The sequence below is a fragment of the Megascapheus bottae genome, chromosome 1, assembly GCF_031878675.1.
Source record: "Megascapheus bottae isolate mThoBot1 chromosome 1, mThoBot2.hap1, whole genome shotgun sequence".
Classification (NCBI taxonomy): Eukaryota; Metazoa; Chordata; class Mammalia; order Rodentia; family Geomyidae; genus Megascapheus; species Megascapheus bottae.
This window is the reverse complement of record NC_143509.1, coordinates 79,377,058-79,393,665: the sequence shown is the minus strand read 5'-3', so window position 1 is coordinate 79,393,665 and position 16,608 is coordinate 79,377,058. Positions and strand designations below refer to the sequence as shown.

The following is a 16,608-nucleotide window of genomic DNA, read 5'->3' as shown; positions in this document are numbered from 1 at the left end:
CTGGGTGAAGCCATCTAATTGTCCTGTTGTTTCCATTTCAATTCAATTTAGTGATGTATAAAAAAAGAAGCAAATTGTTTATACTTTCCCCTACTTCTTAATTGGGGGAAAAAGCCAGTTGAATGAGGTGTATTCAAGAAACTATAAAAGAAACAAAAGGGGAAGCCAGCAGGTTCCAACAGAAGTGGGGGCAAGTCATCTCCAGTTGAGTTACATGAGAAGTACTGTAGCGCAGAAATCAAGGTAAAATAAAGTTTATAGATTCGTCCATCTCTGCACTCTACATATTATGGGAAAATTACAAGCACACCAATCATAGCCACTCAAAATATGCATCAACATATGCAGAATTTCAGTAACCAACTTCCTAGAAATGTAAGGTCTTATGGTCTGTGAGGATTATTACTTCAGTTTGGGATCCTCACTGGTAAAAATGTGGATATGATGTTAAAGAGAATGTAGTTAAGAGGAAACAGTACGTAGAGCTAAGACTAGAAGAGAGCGTAGAGGTTTACAAAAACTTGCAGGATGTACCAGGCAAATAATAATATGCAAAATATAATGAAAAATGTTTTAAATGCATCTGTAAGACTTCTGTCTGAAGAATCTTGTAATGTTATGAATAATTTTGGTGTTGACATATTTGATGTGCATTGTTATAGGTGGAATGTAGCATGTCAATGAACATTCTATTTCATGTGCATGGAGAAAGAGAAGAAATTTGAGACATTCTTTACCAAATAAAATTATCTATTTTACTCTAATTTTTATATGGTCCATGCCTAGAGCCAAGTTAAATTCTCACATTTCTCATTTTCAAATTTAGCCTCATTTCATTAATGCTAATATAAATTTAAAACCAAATATGTTTTATTTCATCCTAATTTTTAAGCAGATCAAAGCAAGTTTTGAACTACATTTAAGACAGAAATCTTTTGCAAAAACTTATCGTTAAAATATTACCTATAGAATACATCATTTTTCAATTAAAATGTTACATTATGTGAAGGAGCCATGGCTTTGTGTGTTAAATCATTCCTTATATTACCCCTTCGAACTCTCTCCAGGAACAACAACAACAAACAATTCATTGGAAATATAACTTTGAAATTGCCATGAATGAATAATCCAAAATGAAGGAAACAACTCGCAGGTAGCACAGAGAAATACATTTTGTTTCCAAGTACAGTAGTTATATAAGTATGAGTTCTATCAAAGTTGAATGGACTAGAAAGATTTCATACTGCAGGCAAACCTTCAATGTGATTCAGGAGCATACGCAAACTTTTTTTTCTTATTCAACCTCTAAGTATTCTTTGGAAGAAATGAAAATACGTTTGCATTAGTGTGACCCGAAAACACACACTCTCTTTCCAATCTATACATATAACTCAAAACCATGTGAGCTAACATGAAATTAAATTTTCTCTGAGATTTAAAGTAAAAAACAATACTGTATTGGCTTTCTATGGTACAGCTACTCTTGTAAAAAGGAGAATAAATCAAACACTTGAGGTAACCTAGAAAGCATAGACATGAGCCTATCACAGACATTTTAAAGATGAATATTTTAAATGGTTTTGCCAGTGCTTCTCTGAGAGCAAGTTCTTTAAACAGAACTCAACAATTTTTACAATATTAAAACAACAAAAAAATCTCTCAAAAATAGCCCCTCAATGCTAAGCCAAACTTTTTGTATTACTATAAAAATAGATGATGATACATCTACAAAATTATATTCCTGAAAGAATGAGCATGTTCATTTTTGTTTCTTCATCATTTCCTGACATTGTGGCTGCTTCAAAAATCAAAAATAAAATAAGATAAAAATAAAACAGAAATGAACTCTGGTACTGGTAAAAGCTAGAAAGTAAAAAAGAAAGGGATACACAGTTGACAAAGGCTCAGATGAGAGAATAAAACAAAAATGCTTTTCTTCAATAACTCAGACTCATACTGCTTTCTCCAAGAAAGGTTCCCAAAGTCAACTGCCTGACACTTCTCTTTCCATTTCTCATGTCCCATTGCAGAATGGAAAATCCCAACAGCATCTCTTCCCGGTGGGCTTTGGATTTACATTGCAATCTGAATTCAGACTTCTGACACTGTTGGTCAGTACCATGGTGATTCCTTGCTCTTGTCTTGATGCTGTAGACCTAACAGAGATGACAATGAACACAAGCAAACAAAAAAGAAAAAGGGTTATATAAAGCACTCAACACTCTGTTCTCCTCAAATGTATGGGGCATAGATACAAAGTGATAATCCAGGAAAATGTAGGAAAACAGCTAAAATTGGGTAGAATAATCTATTCTAAAAGCAAATTCTACACATTAGTTGCAGAAAACCAACCAACTCAATTTGTGGACAATCTCAATACTATTTATAGTGATATTTTTACAATGCATATTCCTGGTGATTATGTTTTCATTTCCTTAGAGTAAATAAGTATAACAAAATGAATTAAAATTTTAAATTGTGTCAAATGGAGCCAATATTGGGAGAAAAAGAAGACATAGCTAATTTTCTGGGAGACAGTAGGTAGTACTTCAATTAATACTTTGCAGAACTATGTAAATGACTTTGGGGGCTAAACTGATGAGGCATATCTAGCAAGTAAAAGAGAGAGACAGAGAGAAAAAGTCAGAGAGAGACAGAGAGACACAGAGAGAGAGACCAAAAATGACCCCTAAAGAATTGTAAGTAACAGTTCATATACTGTATTTACTTGATGTATTTGGAAAATTAAGTATTTTCTGAATATCAAAAGGAAGACAATCCCCCCCCCCAATATTTTCTTCTCCAGGCAGAGCACTGGAATTTCATCTAGATGCAGAATCAGCAGGTTTCTGCCTTTCCTCCCCCTAAATTTACAAAAAAAAAAGACAAAGGAGGAAGAGGCGGAGTAAAAAGGACAAAGGTTACATCAAATCACTCAAGTTTGCTTTACTCATTTTTAAATGATTTTTTGGTTAGAATAATTTGCAACCTGGCATAGTCTCTATTGGGGCACTTTTATAATCAAAACCACCTTTCCTGACAATCTGCTGACTACATAAATATTTTTTTCATTATTAAAATGTCTCATCTTCTGTATGACTCACTGTTTCCACACTTGAAGACTGCATCAATCTATAGAATGTCAGCACTGAAAGTCATGAATATTGCTGTAATCATCAAGTGGTTTGACTGTGCTTTCATTTTTGAAGAATGGCTGTCCCTACGGGTTTTGTTTTGTTTGTTTGTTTTTTCAAACTCATACAAATTCTTCAGAATTATGTTAGCCTTTGCTATAGAGAAATACTGCATTACTTAAGATAACTTAAAATTCCCCGATGTGACAAGTCATTCTCTCATTTCAAATTCATCTCAATTTCTGTTTCCATGTCTGTATGCCCCCCCAATATAAACCTTAAAAAATAATTTCATTTACAGCACAAAAAAGTATCTTAATAAATCCTCATGATTTAGTTTCTTCTTGGTAGCAAGAAGAGTATCAAATTTTTGTTTTAATTATAAAGCACTATTATTTGTAAATGTTAAAACAGGCATAAGTATGAACACACTTAAAAAGAGGAATCACAATCAAAAGACCTACTAATAAATAATTCTAACAGAAAGGCAGAGGTATGATTTTTTTAGGTAAGAAACCCAGTAAGAGCAGATCAGTCCATTGAAGTGTCAGTCAATTAGTTCTCCCCAGAAACAATGAGAAATAAAACGGATGAAAACTCTAAGGTAATCAATATAGAGATGGGATTTCACTTTTTTTTTTTTTTTTCCAAAACAGAACCCACCCACTCTGCTACAAGTTTTGCTCCTATTTAGTTAGGCTTGTTCTTCTTTTCAATTCAAACTTACATGAGACTAAGTTCATAACACTTCCTGACACCTTCCCATTCACCATAAGAAACCACTAATGCTTCTTTTCTTTATATTAGCAGTTTTGATTTCTTCACGTAGTGTGTGAGATTTTTTTGGTAGAGAAGAAAATAGGTGATGCTACCTAACACTGTCTTCAGGTTTTGAATATGACAGGCACTGTGCTAAGAGCTTTAGGTGAAACATCCCATGCAATACATCATAATATGCTCTAATACTATTCAATTTATAGTTAAGAGGAAAATAAAAGGACACATGAAATTTCTGAATGGTAGATGAAGTGTCTCGAAAGATGCAGGGCTGTAGCAGGATCACAGCGCAAGTAAGCACCCTCTCACAAATCAATTCACAGAAAAATTGAGTTATTTTTCATATTCCTTTTCATACTATTATTTAGAAATGCCTACATGTAGTAGAATGGGTAACAAAATTAGCAAATTTTATTAGCGATTTTGTAAAACAACTATATCAATTTGACTTCTCTCTGAAGGTATAATATACATATACTATTTACTTAAAATAAGTACATAAATGCCATATTTTCCCCATATGGACTTAAGAATTTTGGAAGGAATTCTTTAAACATTCAGATTGAACCACTGGCAGTATGTAAGAGGACATTATTTTTTAGGAAAAACTCTCCAAAAAGTCATAAAATAATACCTTAGCTTTGATTTTAGAAGGATATATCATCACAGATTTACATTTTTCCACACGATTTTGAAATAAGGAAAAAATAGCAATTGGGCAGAACAAAGCATAAGAAGTCTAGCAACTTTCCCCCTTCCCTTCCCTCCCTTACTAAGCATTGTAGAAAAATATCCTAAAGAAGGGCAAGAAGTTTGAGTGAGAGAGAATTGTAGTGTACTTTCCAGCTGAAGTTATGATCTAGATTACGCTACAGAAGAAGAAATGGCCTAGACCACTACAGATAAGCATCAAAAACTACCAGAAAAATGAAAACACCATCAAGCTTAATAGGTTATTACTGAAGGAAACACTATACTAGAACACAAAACCCAATAGGCCAGAGTGGTCAATTTGAATAAAAGGAGCAGAGTATGCATAACTTTTGCATGTGAATTACTTTCTAGAAATATAGGGAGAACCACAGAGAGGAGATGAAGTAGAATTTCAGAATTGTGTAAACAGAATGTTGTTATAAATGGAATGCAATAGAGATACCAATGAGTGAATGAAGATATCAGAACAAATTGTCAGAATATTAGTAGAAATTGTCTATGTTTACATAGAATAATAATAAAGGAGGCAACTTAAGAATTTATTCTTGTCTGTCATCCTAACTACTCAGGATACTGAGATCTGAAGATCTCAGTTCACAGCTAGCCCAGGCACTAAAGTCCATGAGACCCTTATGTCCAATTAACCACCAGAAAATAGGAAGTGGCACCTGTGGCTGAATGGGTAGGGTGGTAGCCTTGAGCTGAAGAGCTCAGTGACAACACCCAAGCCCAGAGTTCAAGTCCCACAACTGACAAAAAAAATTATTCTCCAGTAGTACTAAGTTTTGAAGACTTTGTCAATCATTTCCCACTGAAAATATGTCCTACTTCTAAGCAAGCCCAATCATTTGACAACATGATTGACCACACCTCTTTAAGCTGATATCCTTTCAATTATTTTTATTGCTGAAGGTAAAAGATAAAACTATGTAAGAAAAAAACATGTTGTTGATGAAAAGGAAGATAAATAGGAAGATGAAATCTGAAAATATATGTAGACTATTTTATGAACTAAAAGTAAAGAAAAAACTTGAGTGAATATAAAGTTTATATTTCATCCATACTGAAGGTCTACAACTAATTTAGATTAGAATGTTTTCTTTTACAGTAACAAGATGGTAAATACGTTCTGTATTTTGAAAACTGACAAAAGTTATGTAGGATATTGTATCAAAACACCTGACCTCTTTTTAGCAATTTAACCTCACATTTTGAAAAACTGACAAATAATCCCAACCTGCAAGAAAGAGTCATTCTATTTTCTATGACTTTATGAAATTATTCTTATAAATGATCATATAACTGAACTTGTTTAAGTCAAGGGTAATCCAAAGCAAGTCAGGAATTTTTCAATAAGATCTATGTAAGCACAGCACCTTACTTCTTATGAAGGGGAAAATGTACATGCAAGAGATGCTTATTTTGAAAACTAAAATTTGATTTCAAGTGAATATCAAAGAAAAATGTATAAGCCCTTTTAAATATCTTCTTATTGTCCCCCAAACCACTTTTTTACTCTTTTTTTTTTTGTCAGTCCTGTGGCTTGAACTCAAGGCCTGCAGTACCCGTGGGCTTTCTCAAGGCTAGCACTCAACCACTTGAGCCACAGCACCACTTCTGGCTTTTTCTGTATACGTAGTACCAAGGAATCAAACCCAGGTCCTCATGCATAATAGGCAAGCATTCTATCAGCAAGCCAAACACCTGGCTCCTAAGGTAAATCTTTTATTTATTTATTTATTTATTTATTTATTTATTTACTTACTTACTTACTTACTTACTTACTTACAGTCTTGGGGCTTGAACTCAGAGCCTACGCACTGTCCTTAGGCTTTCTCAAGGCTAGAGCTCTACCACTGGAGCCACAGCACCACTTCCGGCTTTTTCTAAGTATGTGGTACCAAGGAATTGAGTCCAGGTCTTCCTGCATGCTAGGCGAGCACTCTATCACTAGGCCAAACTCCTGGCCCCCAAATAACTTTTTAAAGTATCACAATATTATAAAAGCCCCACCAAAACAAGATGAATATTATATAGAAATTAAAATGTCTATTGAGTAATCTCTTGTCAGCAGAAAGCTTACTGAATTTAGTTCAGATCTACAAACACAAACTACTCTTTATATTGACCTGCAAATTATTATATCAGCAATATGATCATGGAAAAATATTACTATAGCTCAAATTTTGGAAAGTTTCAGAGCATTTAGTTTACACAATGTCAATTTTCTATATAATTTGGAGACACATGTACGTACATACATACATACTTAAATGTTTGTTACTTGTATGAAACTTAAGATTTATATGTTGTTGAAACTATATGAAATTTTTGTTGAATCCAATCATTTGTATTATTAGATTTAACATTTAATTGTGGTGGATATGTGTGCATAGGAAGTTTATGTATAATTATTATACATTTAAAATATTGAAATGCCACCATATGCACTGCTAAACAGTGACTTTTTAATGTTTTTATAAAGTTCCTTATTGATAGCTAAGTGATTTCTGTGTAGTAGGTATATATGACCATTTGTCTTCACATTTATTATATGAAGGTTAAGAATTTATCTTCATATTTTTCCCCTGGTCATTGGTCATGAACTCTGGGCCTGGGAGCTATCCCTGAGCTCTTCAGCTCAAGGCTACTACCCTTCCCCTGGGGCCACAGCACCACTTCCCATTTTCTAGTGACTAATTGAAGATAAGAGTCCCATGTGCCCGGGGTTGGCTTTGAATCTCTTGAATCATGATCTTAAGATTTCAGCGTCCTGAGTAGCTAGGATTACAGGCATGAGTTACAGCACCCAGCTAGATACATCTTCTTATTATGACAAATAAAATGTATTCTTTTTGTAAGTTAATTTATGACATTTCAATCACAATTATGCTCTTGTAATTACAACTCTCACACACTCCTTTAATGATACAAGAAACTATGTACAGGTATTTTCTTGAAGCATATTTTGAATTCATTTATATCTTCACACAGTAGTACTGTCAAATATAATAAGCTGAAAACTGTCTGAACTTGTAAAAAATGTCTTCAAGCTCACATTTATCAGAAGAATAGAAATTGAAAATCTAACAAACCTGATGTTTCTAGTAGGCCATAATTTACCATGTGGTTGTCAGAAGCAAAGCACCTGCGTACCTGAGGCAAACATGGCAGTTAACTATTCTTGTCTTCCCAGGCCCCCACAGCAACACATCTAGCATGTTTCCCTCTCCAAACCTTCCTCCTTCCCCAAACCACAGCCTTTTCTATGCGTAGAATCTTTTGCCTCTGCCCATAGCGCCATCCACGTTTTCAGTCTGGTGCACATCCAGCCCGAAGGTAAAGTGGATGATGCAAAGGCATAAAGCTGAATCAGACATTTAAAATTGAGCTTTTAGACAAACATAAAGTACAAACCACAGAATTGGGCACTTTTTGATCATGGAAACAATTTACTAGAGTCAAAAAAGAACACTCAAGTGACTGATCTCCTCTCCTGATCTGGCAATTAGGGAGCATCAGGCCACAATAAAGAATTTAGACAGTGCTTACCAATTCAGCAAACTCAAGTTCAAACGCACAGAGGCAAAGAATAAAGGAAGAAGGGAGTGGGGGAGAATGAAATGAAATACTCTGTCTACAGACTTTCTCCCAGCACTGTGAAGAACAAGAGCAAGGGGGGAAAAAGTTTGGACCATTTATTGTAAGTGAAACCACAAGTTACAATCCTCTCCAGAGATTCTAACTATCCAGACATCTGTTGGATAACAAATGTGGCCAAACATGCATCTTTAAAGAGGTTTCTAGGTTATGCAGTGACAGCTTTACGATTCAGAAAATAGATAATCCAAGTGAAGGAAGAGCTAATCTGCATCCATTACTTGCCCATGAAAACATAATTACAGGCAATATCCACACAGGAAACAAGGTACCTGGAAGCATGAATTATTAAAAAAACAAATACTAAAAATTTCTTTCAATGCTGCTAAAATACAAGTGTGTTTTTTTTAATGTACATTTGGTTTACATTGTCAATCTCCGTGAAGGCAAAATATATTGGGAATTATTAGGTAGGCTAAAACCCATGACATCAGTAACTCTCTACTTATTTCGACGTGGTATGAATGCAAGCCTGTTCTGGAACAGGCGAATTTGTTCAACGTAAGGAACATAAATAGGGTTCCAATGATAATGAGGATGCTAAGTAACACCTGATACAGCCCAAGCAAACCTGGCATGAAAATGAGCTTTAAACATATGCCTGTAAAATATGAAAGCTAATCTCCAGTATATCAGGCTACATCCAAAAAAAATGGCATAGTTTGCCTCTCATTAGTCCTTTGCAAGACTTTTTTTTTTTTTTTGGCTATCTGTGTTGCCAAAAAATTCAGAACATGCTGGGCACAGACAACTGTTTGTGAAACTTTAGATTGTTGATAAATAGGACAATAAGGGAAAGCTAGGCAGCCTTAACTTTTATCCCCTAACCAAAAAGGGAGAAAGAATATGTATAAATTCCTCAGACCACATAGAATTTTTGTCTGTAATCTGTGTAGTCTATATCAAAGCTAATGCAATGCTATCTGAAGTAAATTTTTCCATGCTGTTCTTTTAGATGTTTTTTTTTTCTGCAAAATATGAGAAACAGCAAAGAATTACTAAAGAGATTATGTGTTGATACAGAACAACCCTGACCCTTGAAACATCTATTTCAGTGTTTTGTGTAGTTCTCCAATGAGAGTTGCACAAGAATTCCTTGGGAAAAAGTTCAATGTCTACAACTTATCTTCTCCCAGAACATTCCTATTCCTTTTAAGAAGTCACAATATAGTTTATTAAAGGTCTCAACTTACAGCCACAGACAACAGATGACTAAGGAAACAATCAACATAAATAGTACAAAAATGGAATACAAATTTTCTGATTTGATATATTGCATACACATATTAAAATATTCTGTACACAGTACATTTATACAATTATTCAGTTAAAAATTGTTTCCCCCCCCCAAGGACAGCCTAAACAATTTACTTTTTATTTAAAAATAAAAAGACCTGGTGTTAGAACTCAGCGGTAGTATGCTTACCTGACCCACATGTGACCCTGGGTTCAATCCCCAGTACCATTAAAAAATATATTTTTTGCCAGTCCTGGGGCTTGAACTCAGAGCCGAAGCACTGTCCTTGGACACTTTTTATCTCAAGGCTAGTGCGCTGCCATTTGAGTCACAGCACCACTTCTGGCTTTTTCTGTATATGTGGTACCGAGGAATTGAACTCAGGGCTCCGTGCATGCTAAGCAAGCACTCAACCACTAAGCCATACTCCTGGCCCAATATATTGCCAAATTTTGCTGGAGATTTTTATGAAACATTTTTTAAAGTAAGAGGGGTTATCTCCTTTGTATAGTAATTGCTATAAATAAAGGAATGTTGAAAGTTGGTTATAAAATAAATGTTGAGATGAATCAGTGAACTAAAAAGTCACGTTGAAAGGATGAGCAGGTATTAATGTAATTATTTTGAGTCTAACTGAGGGAGTAACTTTCTTGTTCTGTCCATAAATTTCCTTTGATCCTGTGACTGAAAATGGTGACCATCTCCACAGAAACATGCTTAGATTGAGTCTATTTGTTTTAGTACTCTTATCAAAGCTGCAGAATGATCTTCCTTGAAGACATATCTATTTACAACTTACCAGCACTTTATTACACACGTGCAGTTGATATTTTTCATCCCAGCCCTCTGATTATCTACCCAAACACTATGAAAAAAAAATCATCCAGTTCTTATTGTATGAACAATGCTACTATAAACCACTACTGACAAACTTGGCTCCAACAGATATCATGGTTAATCTTTAAGAACAGACATGAATTACACTAGACACAGGCCAAATGTGAAGGAAGAATTCAAAGCTTGCATATCAATTATTCACGATGCCTTACACCTCAGTGTGAACTTTTCTGTTTAAAATGTACCATATTTCTTAGGAGTCTGAAATATTTCATTTTGTATCAGTGCTCATCATCTGGAAAACACAATCATGAACCGTAGATCATTGGAATCTCAGCATGATCAGGTCAGACAGCCATGCTGAGATTCGAATCAAAAGAAAGGCGGGCCTGAGGAATTATGGGACTTTTCACAGCTAAGAAATATCTTTTGATTTTGTTCTGTTTTCCGTATGTCTTATACAAATTCCTGTCCTTTCAAAGATTAAAATTACTATCTTGATCCTTATTTTTATGAGCCTTTAAGTGACTGAGGAAAAGCTACTCTTTCTCTTTGTAATTGTTTGGTCTCTCACATATTCATATCCTCTGTTTCATATAACATGTTTGTCTTATTCTAACTCATATATAAGTATGGACATCTTTTTATCTTCTAACTTTCTTCCTTTGGTCTCCTCACACTCATATTATTGACCTTCATACTGGAAGGTCTAGAAGGAACATAACTGGAGAAAATGATTTTCTCTGCTTTCATTAAATGTAATGTATATACACACAAAAATACATTTTCCCTCTTTGTTAAAGGACATATGTGTGTATATTTTTCTGAAATATTTTCAGTCAACAATACCACATCCCATATAATTCACCCACAGATTCCTCTGTAAAGTTCAGACTCTAAATCCTATTTATAACTATTATGAGAAAGCTCTTTTAAACATATATACTCATATGCTGCAAACTAGATTTGTTCAGTAGATGCAAGTGGAATGTTGAGGAAAAACAAGTACTTTTCATTTATTGAGTACTTTTAGAGGAAAATCACTCTCCGGCTTCCCTTAAAAGTCTATACAATTCTTTAATTTTCTAGCAGAAATAGAAATGTGAGACAGAATTTCCCTTTAGCTAATATATCCTTTCCAATGACTCAAATTTCACATTCAATCTTATTTGTAACTCTTACAGAAATACAACTTGAAGCATTCATCAGCCTCTTTCAAGGGCTCCTGAACTTGTCCTACTCAAGCTGATAGAGAATGTGTGAGCAAATTTCCATGCTTTGGAAGCTATGTCACTGTGGGCCTCTATGGAAGAAGCCCCACAGAAGAGCGTGGGCATGATGTCTTCACGGCTCTGAGAGAACAAGGGAATCCACACCATGGGTACGTGAAACTGGCAGCAGTGCTCTGGAATGCATCGCTCCCCTCTGATTCATCATCCACTTACTTTTCATGCCGACCTCCCTATCTGGCAGGAATCACTGAGCATTTTGCATGCATCTCAAAGATGGTTTCCATTACCCTTCTAGTCACAAAATTGTCATTCTGGATGTGTGCCTGATACAACTAACACCATACAAAGACTGTGTAAATATTTTAACATATCTTTGATGGTTTTTTCCTTCCCTTAGTGGAAAACAGGGCTATGACCTATGCCAAAGGACAAAACTGAAGTTTTGTAGGAAGTGTGAAGCAATCATCTGTTGATTACCAGGCTCTTTATCGTTACAAAATCATAATAAACTCAACAATAACAATATGAAGAAAGTGTTTCCATTAGCTCATAAACTTTTTCTCTACCATTGTAATTTATCTGCAAATATTGCCTTATGACCTAAGTATATTCACTAAAATAGTATATTCCATCTAAGTATGTAAGCATCTCCACATCTTTTAGTGAACAACACTGTCACTGAAAAACAATATATAGTTTGCCTAGTGCTGGATTTCATAAAGAAATATCATTTAATATTTCTTTTTGGTGGGAGATGATTTTTTTTAATTAGACCTTTCTATTGACTGAGACCAAATGCATCTGCATTTTCATACTATTAAATAAAGGTTCCTAATTTTAAACATTCATAAAAATTGATGATATGGCCTTCATTGTCAGAAGGCTCAGTTAATTATTGTCTTTCAAAATTTAGATGGCTAGTATTATGTTCCAGGGAGGTATTGAAGTGGGAAGGAAGAGAACAATTTGTAGAGAGCATCTGAAAATTTTCTTCCTTTGAGGATGCTCTCTTCTCTGGGAGGGAAAGTATTATGTACTTTGGTGTTTTAACATTAATAACAGTCTACTGTTACTATTGTGCTTCTCTAATGTGGTTATTTGCTGCTATAGTATCAACTACTTTTATTTTTTTCTATATTCCCTGCATTTAATGAAAGAAAGACATTTACATCGCAGCCAAAGATTTCACTGCAAAGCATCCTAATAGTAATAACAATTGTAATCTTAACCAGTAATTTAGCTTATTTTCAAGGGAACACTATATAGTACATAGTCAATTGTGGGGCATGCTTGGTATTGGGTTCCAGGTTTTGCATATGCTAAACACATGCTCTACCAAACTACAATTTTGAGCATTAGTAAGTGCAACTAAAATCCAATTGAAATTAATTTTTTGTTATTTAAGAATGAAGTTCTTTAAAAAAAATATGAACTAGAAAGTTCATATTAAGCCACATAAAAACCTTTAAAGTGTTTAAACTTTGATTTACAAGATACAAAACATCTATGAAAAGAAATGAATAGATTAGAATATGTTTGTATTTCAAACTTCTTCACTGGTATCCGGTGTTCCCTCCTAAAAACAACATTTAAGACATCAGGTTTCTAGTTGAAGTTCAGAGGGAAGCCAAATGACATAAAAAGTCTTTTCAGAAACCATTCATTTTATACATCAACATCTGACAAAAGTTCCAGAAATCTAGCCTCCTGTTTTTATGGAAAATTTCACAACCTTCATTTCACAAGCAACGTGTGGATCGAATATCTATAGTAGTCTTGTTTTGTTCTGCCTGGCAAAAACCATTGTCCTGATATGCAATCTTGATTTTCCTTGATATCTGACAATATTTTGGTTAGGAAGAGATGAACTAGATGATTTGTACTTTCTATCCATCCTCATAAGTTGGGGAAAGTTCTTCCAATGATTCCCTCATTAAATCTACATGCACAAATTTATGGCTAACACTACTAAAATATGTTTTTGAGACGCCAGAATAATATCAACATTTTTGTTTGTGGGCTTGATAGTGGGGCTTGAAATCTGGGCCTGGGTGTTGTTCCTGAACTCTTCAGCTCAAGGCTGCCCCTCTACCCCTCTACCCATAATTAATTGGAAATAAGGGTCTCACAGTCTTTAGTGCCAGGGCTGGCTTTTGAACCTTGATCCGCAGATCTCAGCCTCCTGAATAGCTAGATTACAGGCGTGAGCCCGGCGCCCGGCTGACATCAACATTTTTTAATTCCTTGTTAGCACCACAGACCTCTGAGACAATACAGAATTTTTTGGGGTTTTGAGTTTCAATTTTAGGTTACCTAAATGTGCCTTAGTAAAAACAATACATACAGCTCATCTCTGTTATTTATGCATATTTTACACCACACTACTGTGACATTCCTCACAGTAAAAAAAAAAAAAAATCAAATCCATGACAAAATTGTAGTGAAAATAACATGAGGTTTCATAAGAAAAATAAATCTGTGGCTCTTCTGATGACTACAATTTCAAGCCATGAGCAGCTTGTGTTTATAGAAACTTCACATTACAAAGTAGTATTCTTTTACTTTGATAAAATTAACATGCAGTGAATGAAGTGAATGTTATGAAGTCACCCTTGTGGTTCAGTCAAAAGGTTTCATTAACAAATCTTTACATGAAAATTAATTTAAACAGATCAAGAGGCGATATGCCTCGTACTAGTTCAGCTACTCGACATAACAGGAAGGCAGAATGACAATATTTTGATTTAATGCATTGAATGTTTATGACCAGTGAAAGGTGAGTAGTACAACAGAATTTACTTAATGTCATCACCAAAAGCTCTGAGCAGAAAAGGAGGCATATTCTCATCTTAATTAGAGATTCACTCATTCATCTGAATGTTTACTAACACAATTGGAAACATTTGCAAATTTAACGGTCTTATTCCTAAAGGACCCATACAATATTCTAAGGATAATTGAGGCTAGATATTCCCTCTACTTTACCTTACTATTATATATTAATGGCAACCTCACCTAACCTTCTTTAAACTCTATCTCTTCATCATAGCTTAATGAAAGATGAAAATTATGAATTAAGGTTGAAAACTATGTCTTTTATTATGAAGAAAAGCAAGTAAGCTAAGTGAGCCAAAAAGCATTCCATGAGAAGCTAATAAGTATGCTAAAAACAAAATGTGCCCAAAAGAAAATCATAGTAGAAAAAAAATCTCCTATTAAATGTAACATTCATTTACTAAAGAATGTATAAAAGTTTTTTAAATGCTAAAGCAGATGGTGCATTCCAAGAGAAAAATATACTAAGCAATGCTGTCAAATTTATTTGACAATAGATCTTTCTATTTATTCAATTAATCTCACATTCTGGAATTACTGTTCCCATGGGACTCACAGAACCCAGCTAATAATAGTGAGAAATAGCCTAATGTGATACCTGTGACAGTCCTTTTGAGAATATGAATGTTTTTCCAAGGAGACATCGGTGGCCTACAATCACATCAACTCACTAATTGTACAGAAAGAGCACACAAAGCCTGTTAAACACACAGCAGTTCGTGAGGGTAGACAATGAGAAAAACCCTGCCAAGTATGGTGAGAGGAGTAAGGCACTCTTGATTCAAACTTCACAAAAGCATCATGTGTACTCATCGTTATTAACCATTGGGCCCAATTTTTTTTCTATAAATACACAAGGAGCTTCTACCCTATTAATTATTTAAAGTAGGACAAGTCTTAGTTTAAATCTCAATTTGTTCTTTTTTTTGGGGGGGGGGGGTTTAAGCTATATAGAAATAGCTTGTAATCTAGTTCCAGCTCATTGTGCCTCTTATCCCAGCTGTGGGGGAAGCACATGTGGTTGGATGCCATGTTCCATGCCTGTCATCCCCCCATGACATACGGAAACATAAGAGGACAGTAGTTTTATGCAGCATAAAATTAGAGCTTACTTAGTAAATAACTGACATGAAAAGGTTCTGTTAACAAGACTAAAAATATATTATTTAATATACCCAAATGGAACCTCTCCCAAGATTATTCTACAACAAAAACACACTTTTTCCCACTTTTGAGAGGTAAGAATAAGGCTTTTCATTCTGATGAGATGGAAAACTGCCATTCAGAATAATGAGTAAACCAGATTCACACTAGTTCGTAGGCATTAGCCCAAAGATGACAGATAATTAAAAATGGAGAGCCATAAGTAGCATATCCATAGAACACAGAGAAAAAATCATTTCCTAAAAGTGCTACTCAGGTATCATGGATATGAAACAGAAAATACTGTCCCCAGACTGGCCATCCATGAAGATGACTAAAGTGAGACTTCAACAACATCTGGCTACATGTATGAATCATTCAAAAGCTGTTGTTTTAAAGGAAGAAAGCCTGTGATTACTAGTCCCAGAGCACAGAAATCAAGACCCACTCCCTGATACAGGCTTGATCTAGCACACTTGGAAATACTTTGGAAAAGCAGAGACTCAAAAGGAAAAGGAAAACTCAGTGGAGAAGAGCTGACCAAAATTAGAAAGTTCCATTCACATGAGTAAGCACAGTACCAAGCAATTGATCATCTACAGTAGTCTGTTATAAACTGGCACTCAAGGATTACTTACACTGCAATTGTTTGTTTGTCCTGGGGCTCAAACTCTGGGCAGGGGCTATTCCCCTGAGCTCTCCAGCACAAGCTTAGTGCTCTACCACTTGAGTTGCAGCACCACTTCCAGTTTTCTAGTGGTTAAATGGAGAAAACAGTCTCAAGGACTTTGCTGCTTGGGCTGGCTTTGAACTCTGATCCTCAGATCTCAGCCTCCTTCATACCTGGGCTTACAGGCTTGAGCTGCTGGCACCCAGCTATGAAAATTTAAAAACTGAACAAGTGTCTTTAACCATGTCTTTTATGTGTTACAAAGTATGTTAGGTTAAAAAAAAAAACGGATAAAATTAGAAATGGGTAACTTTGGAATGTAGACTCTATAGGAATATAATCATTTAAAAATATATTTACATACTTATT

General features: G+C 34.8%; 1 protein-coding gene across 3 annotated transcripts in view; it reads right to left on the bottom strand.

The window, feature by feature from the left end:
- Window positions 1–238: 238 nt before the first annotated feature.
- Vgll3 (vestigial like family member 3) overlaps window positions 239–16,608 on the bottom strand; it is a 38,884-nt gene continuing 22,514 nt past the window's right edge. For 2 of the 3 annotated variants that reach the window (XM_090347830.1, XM_090347848.1), the window contains exon 5: window positions 239–2,156. In XM_090347830.1, the coding sequence (XP_090203956.1) occupies window positions 1,938–2,156 (219 nt within the window). In that variant the 3' untranslated portion in view covers window positions 239–1,937. The remainder of the gene's footprint in view (window positions 2,157–16,608) is intronic. The other variant, XM_090347839.1, reaches the window with a different exon arrangement.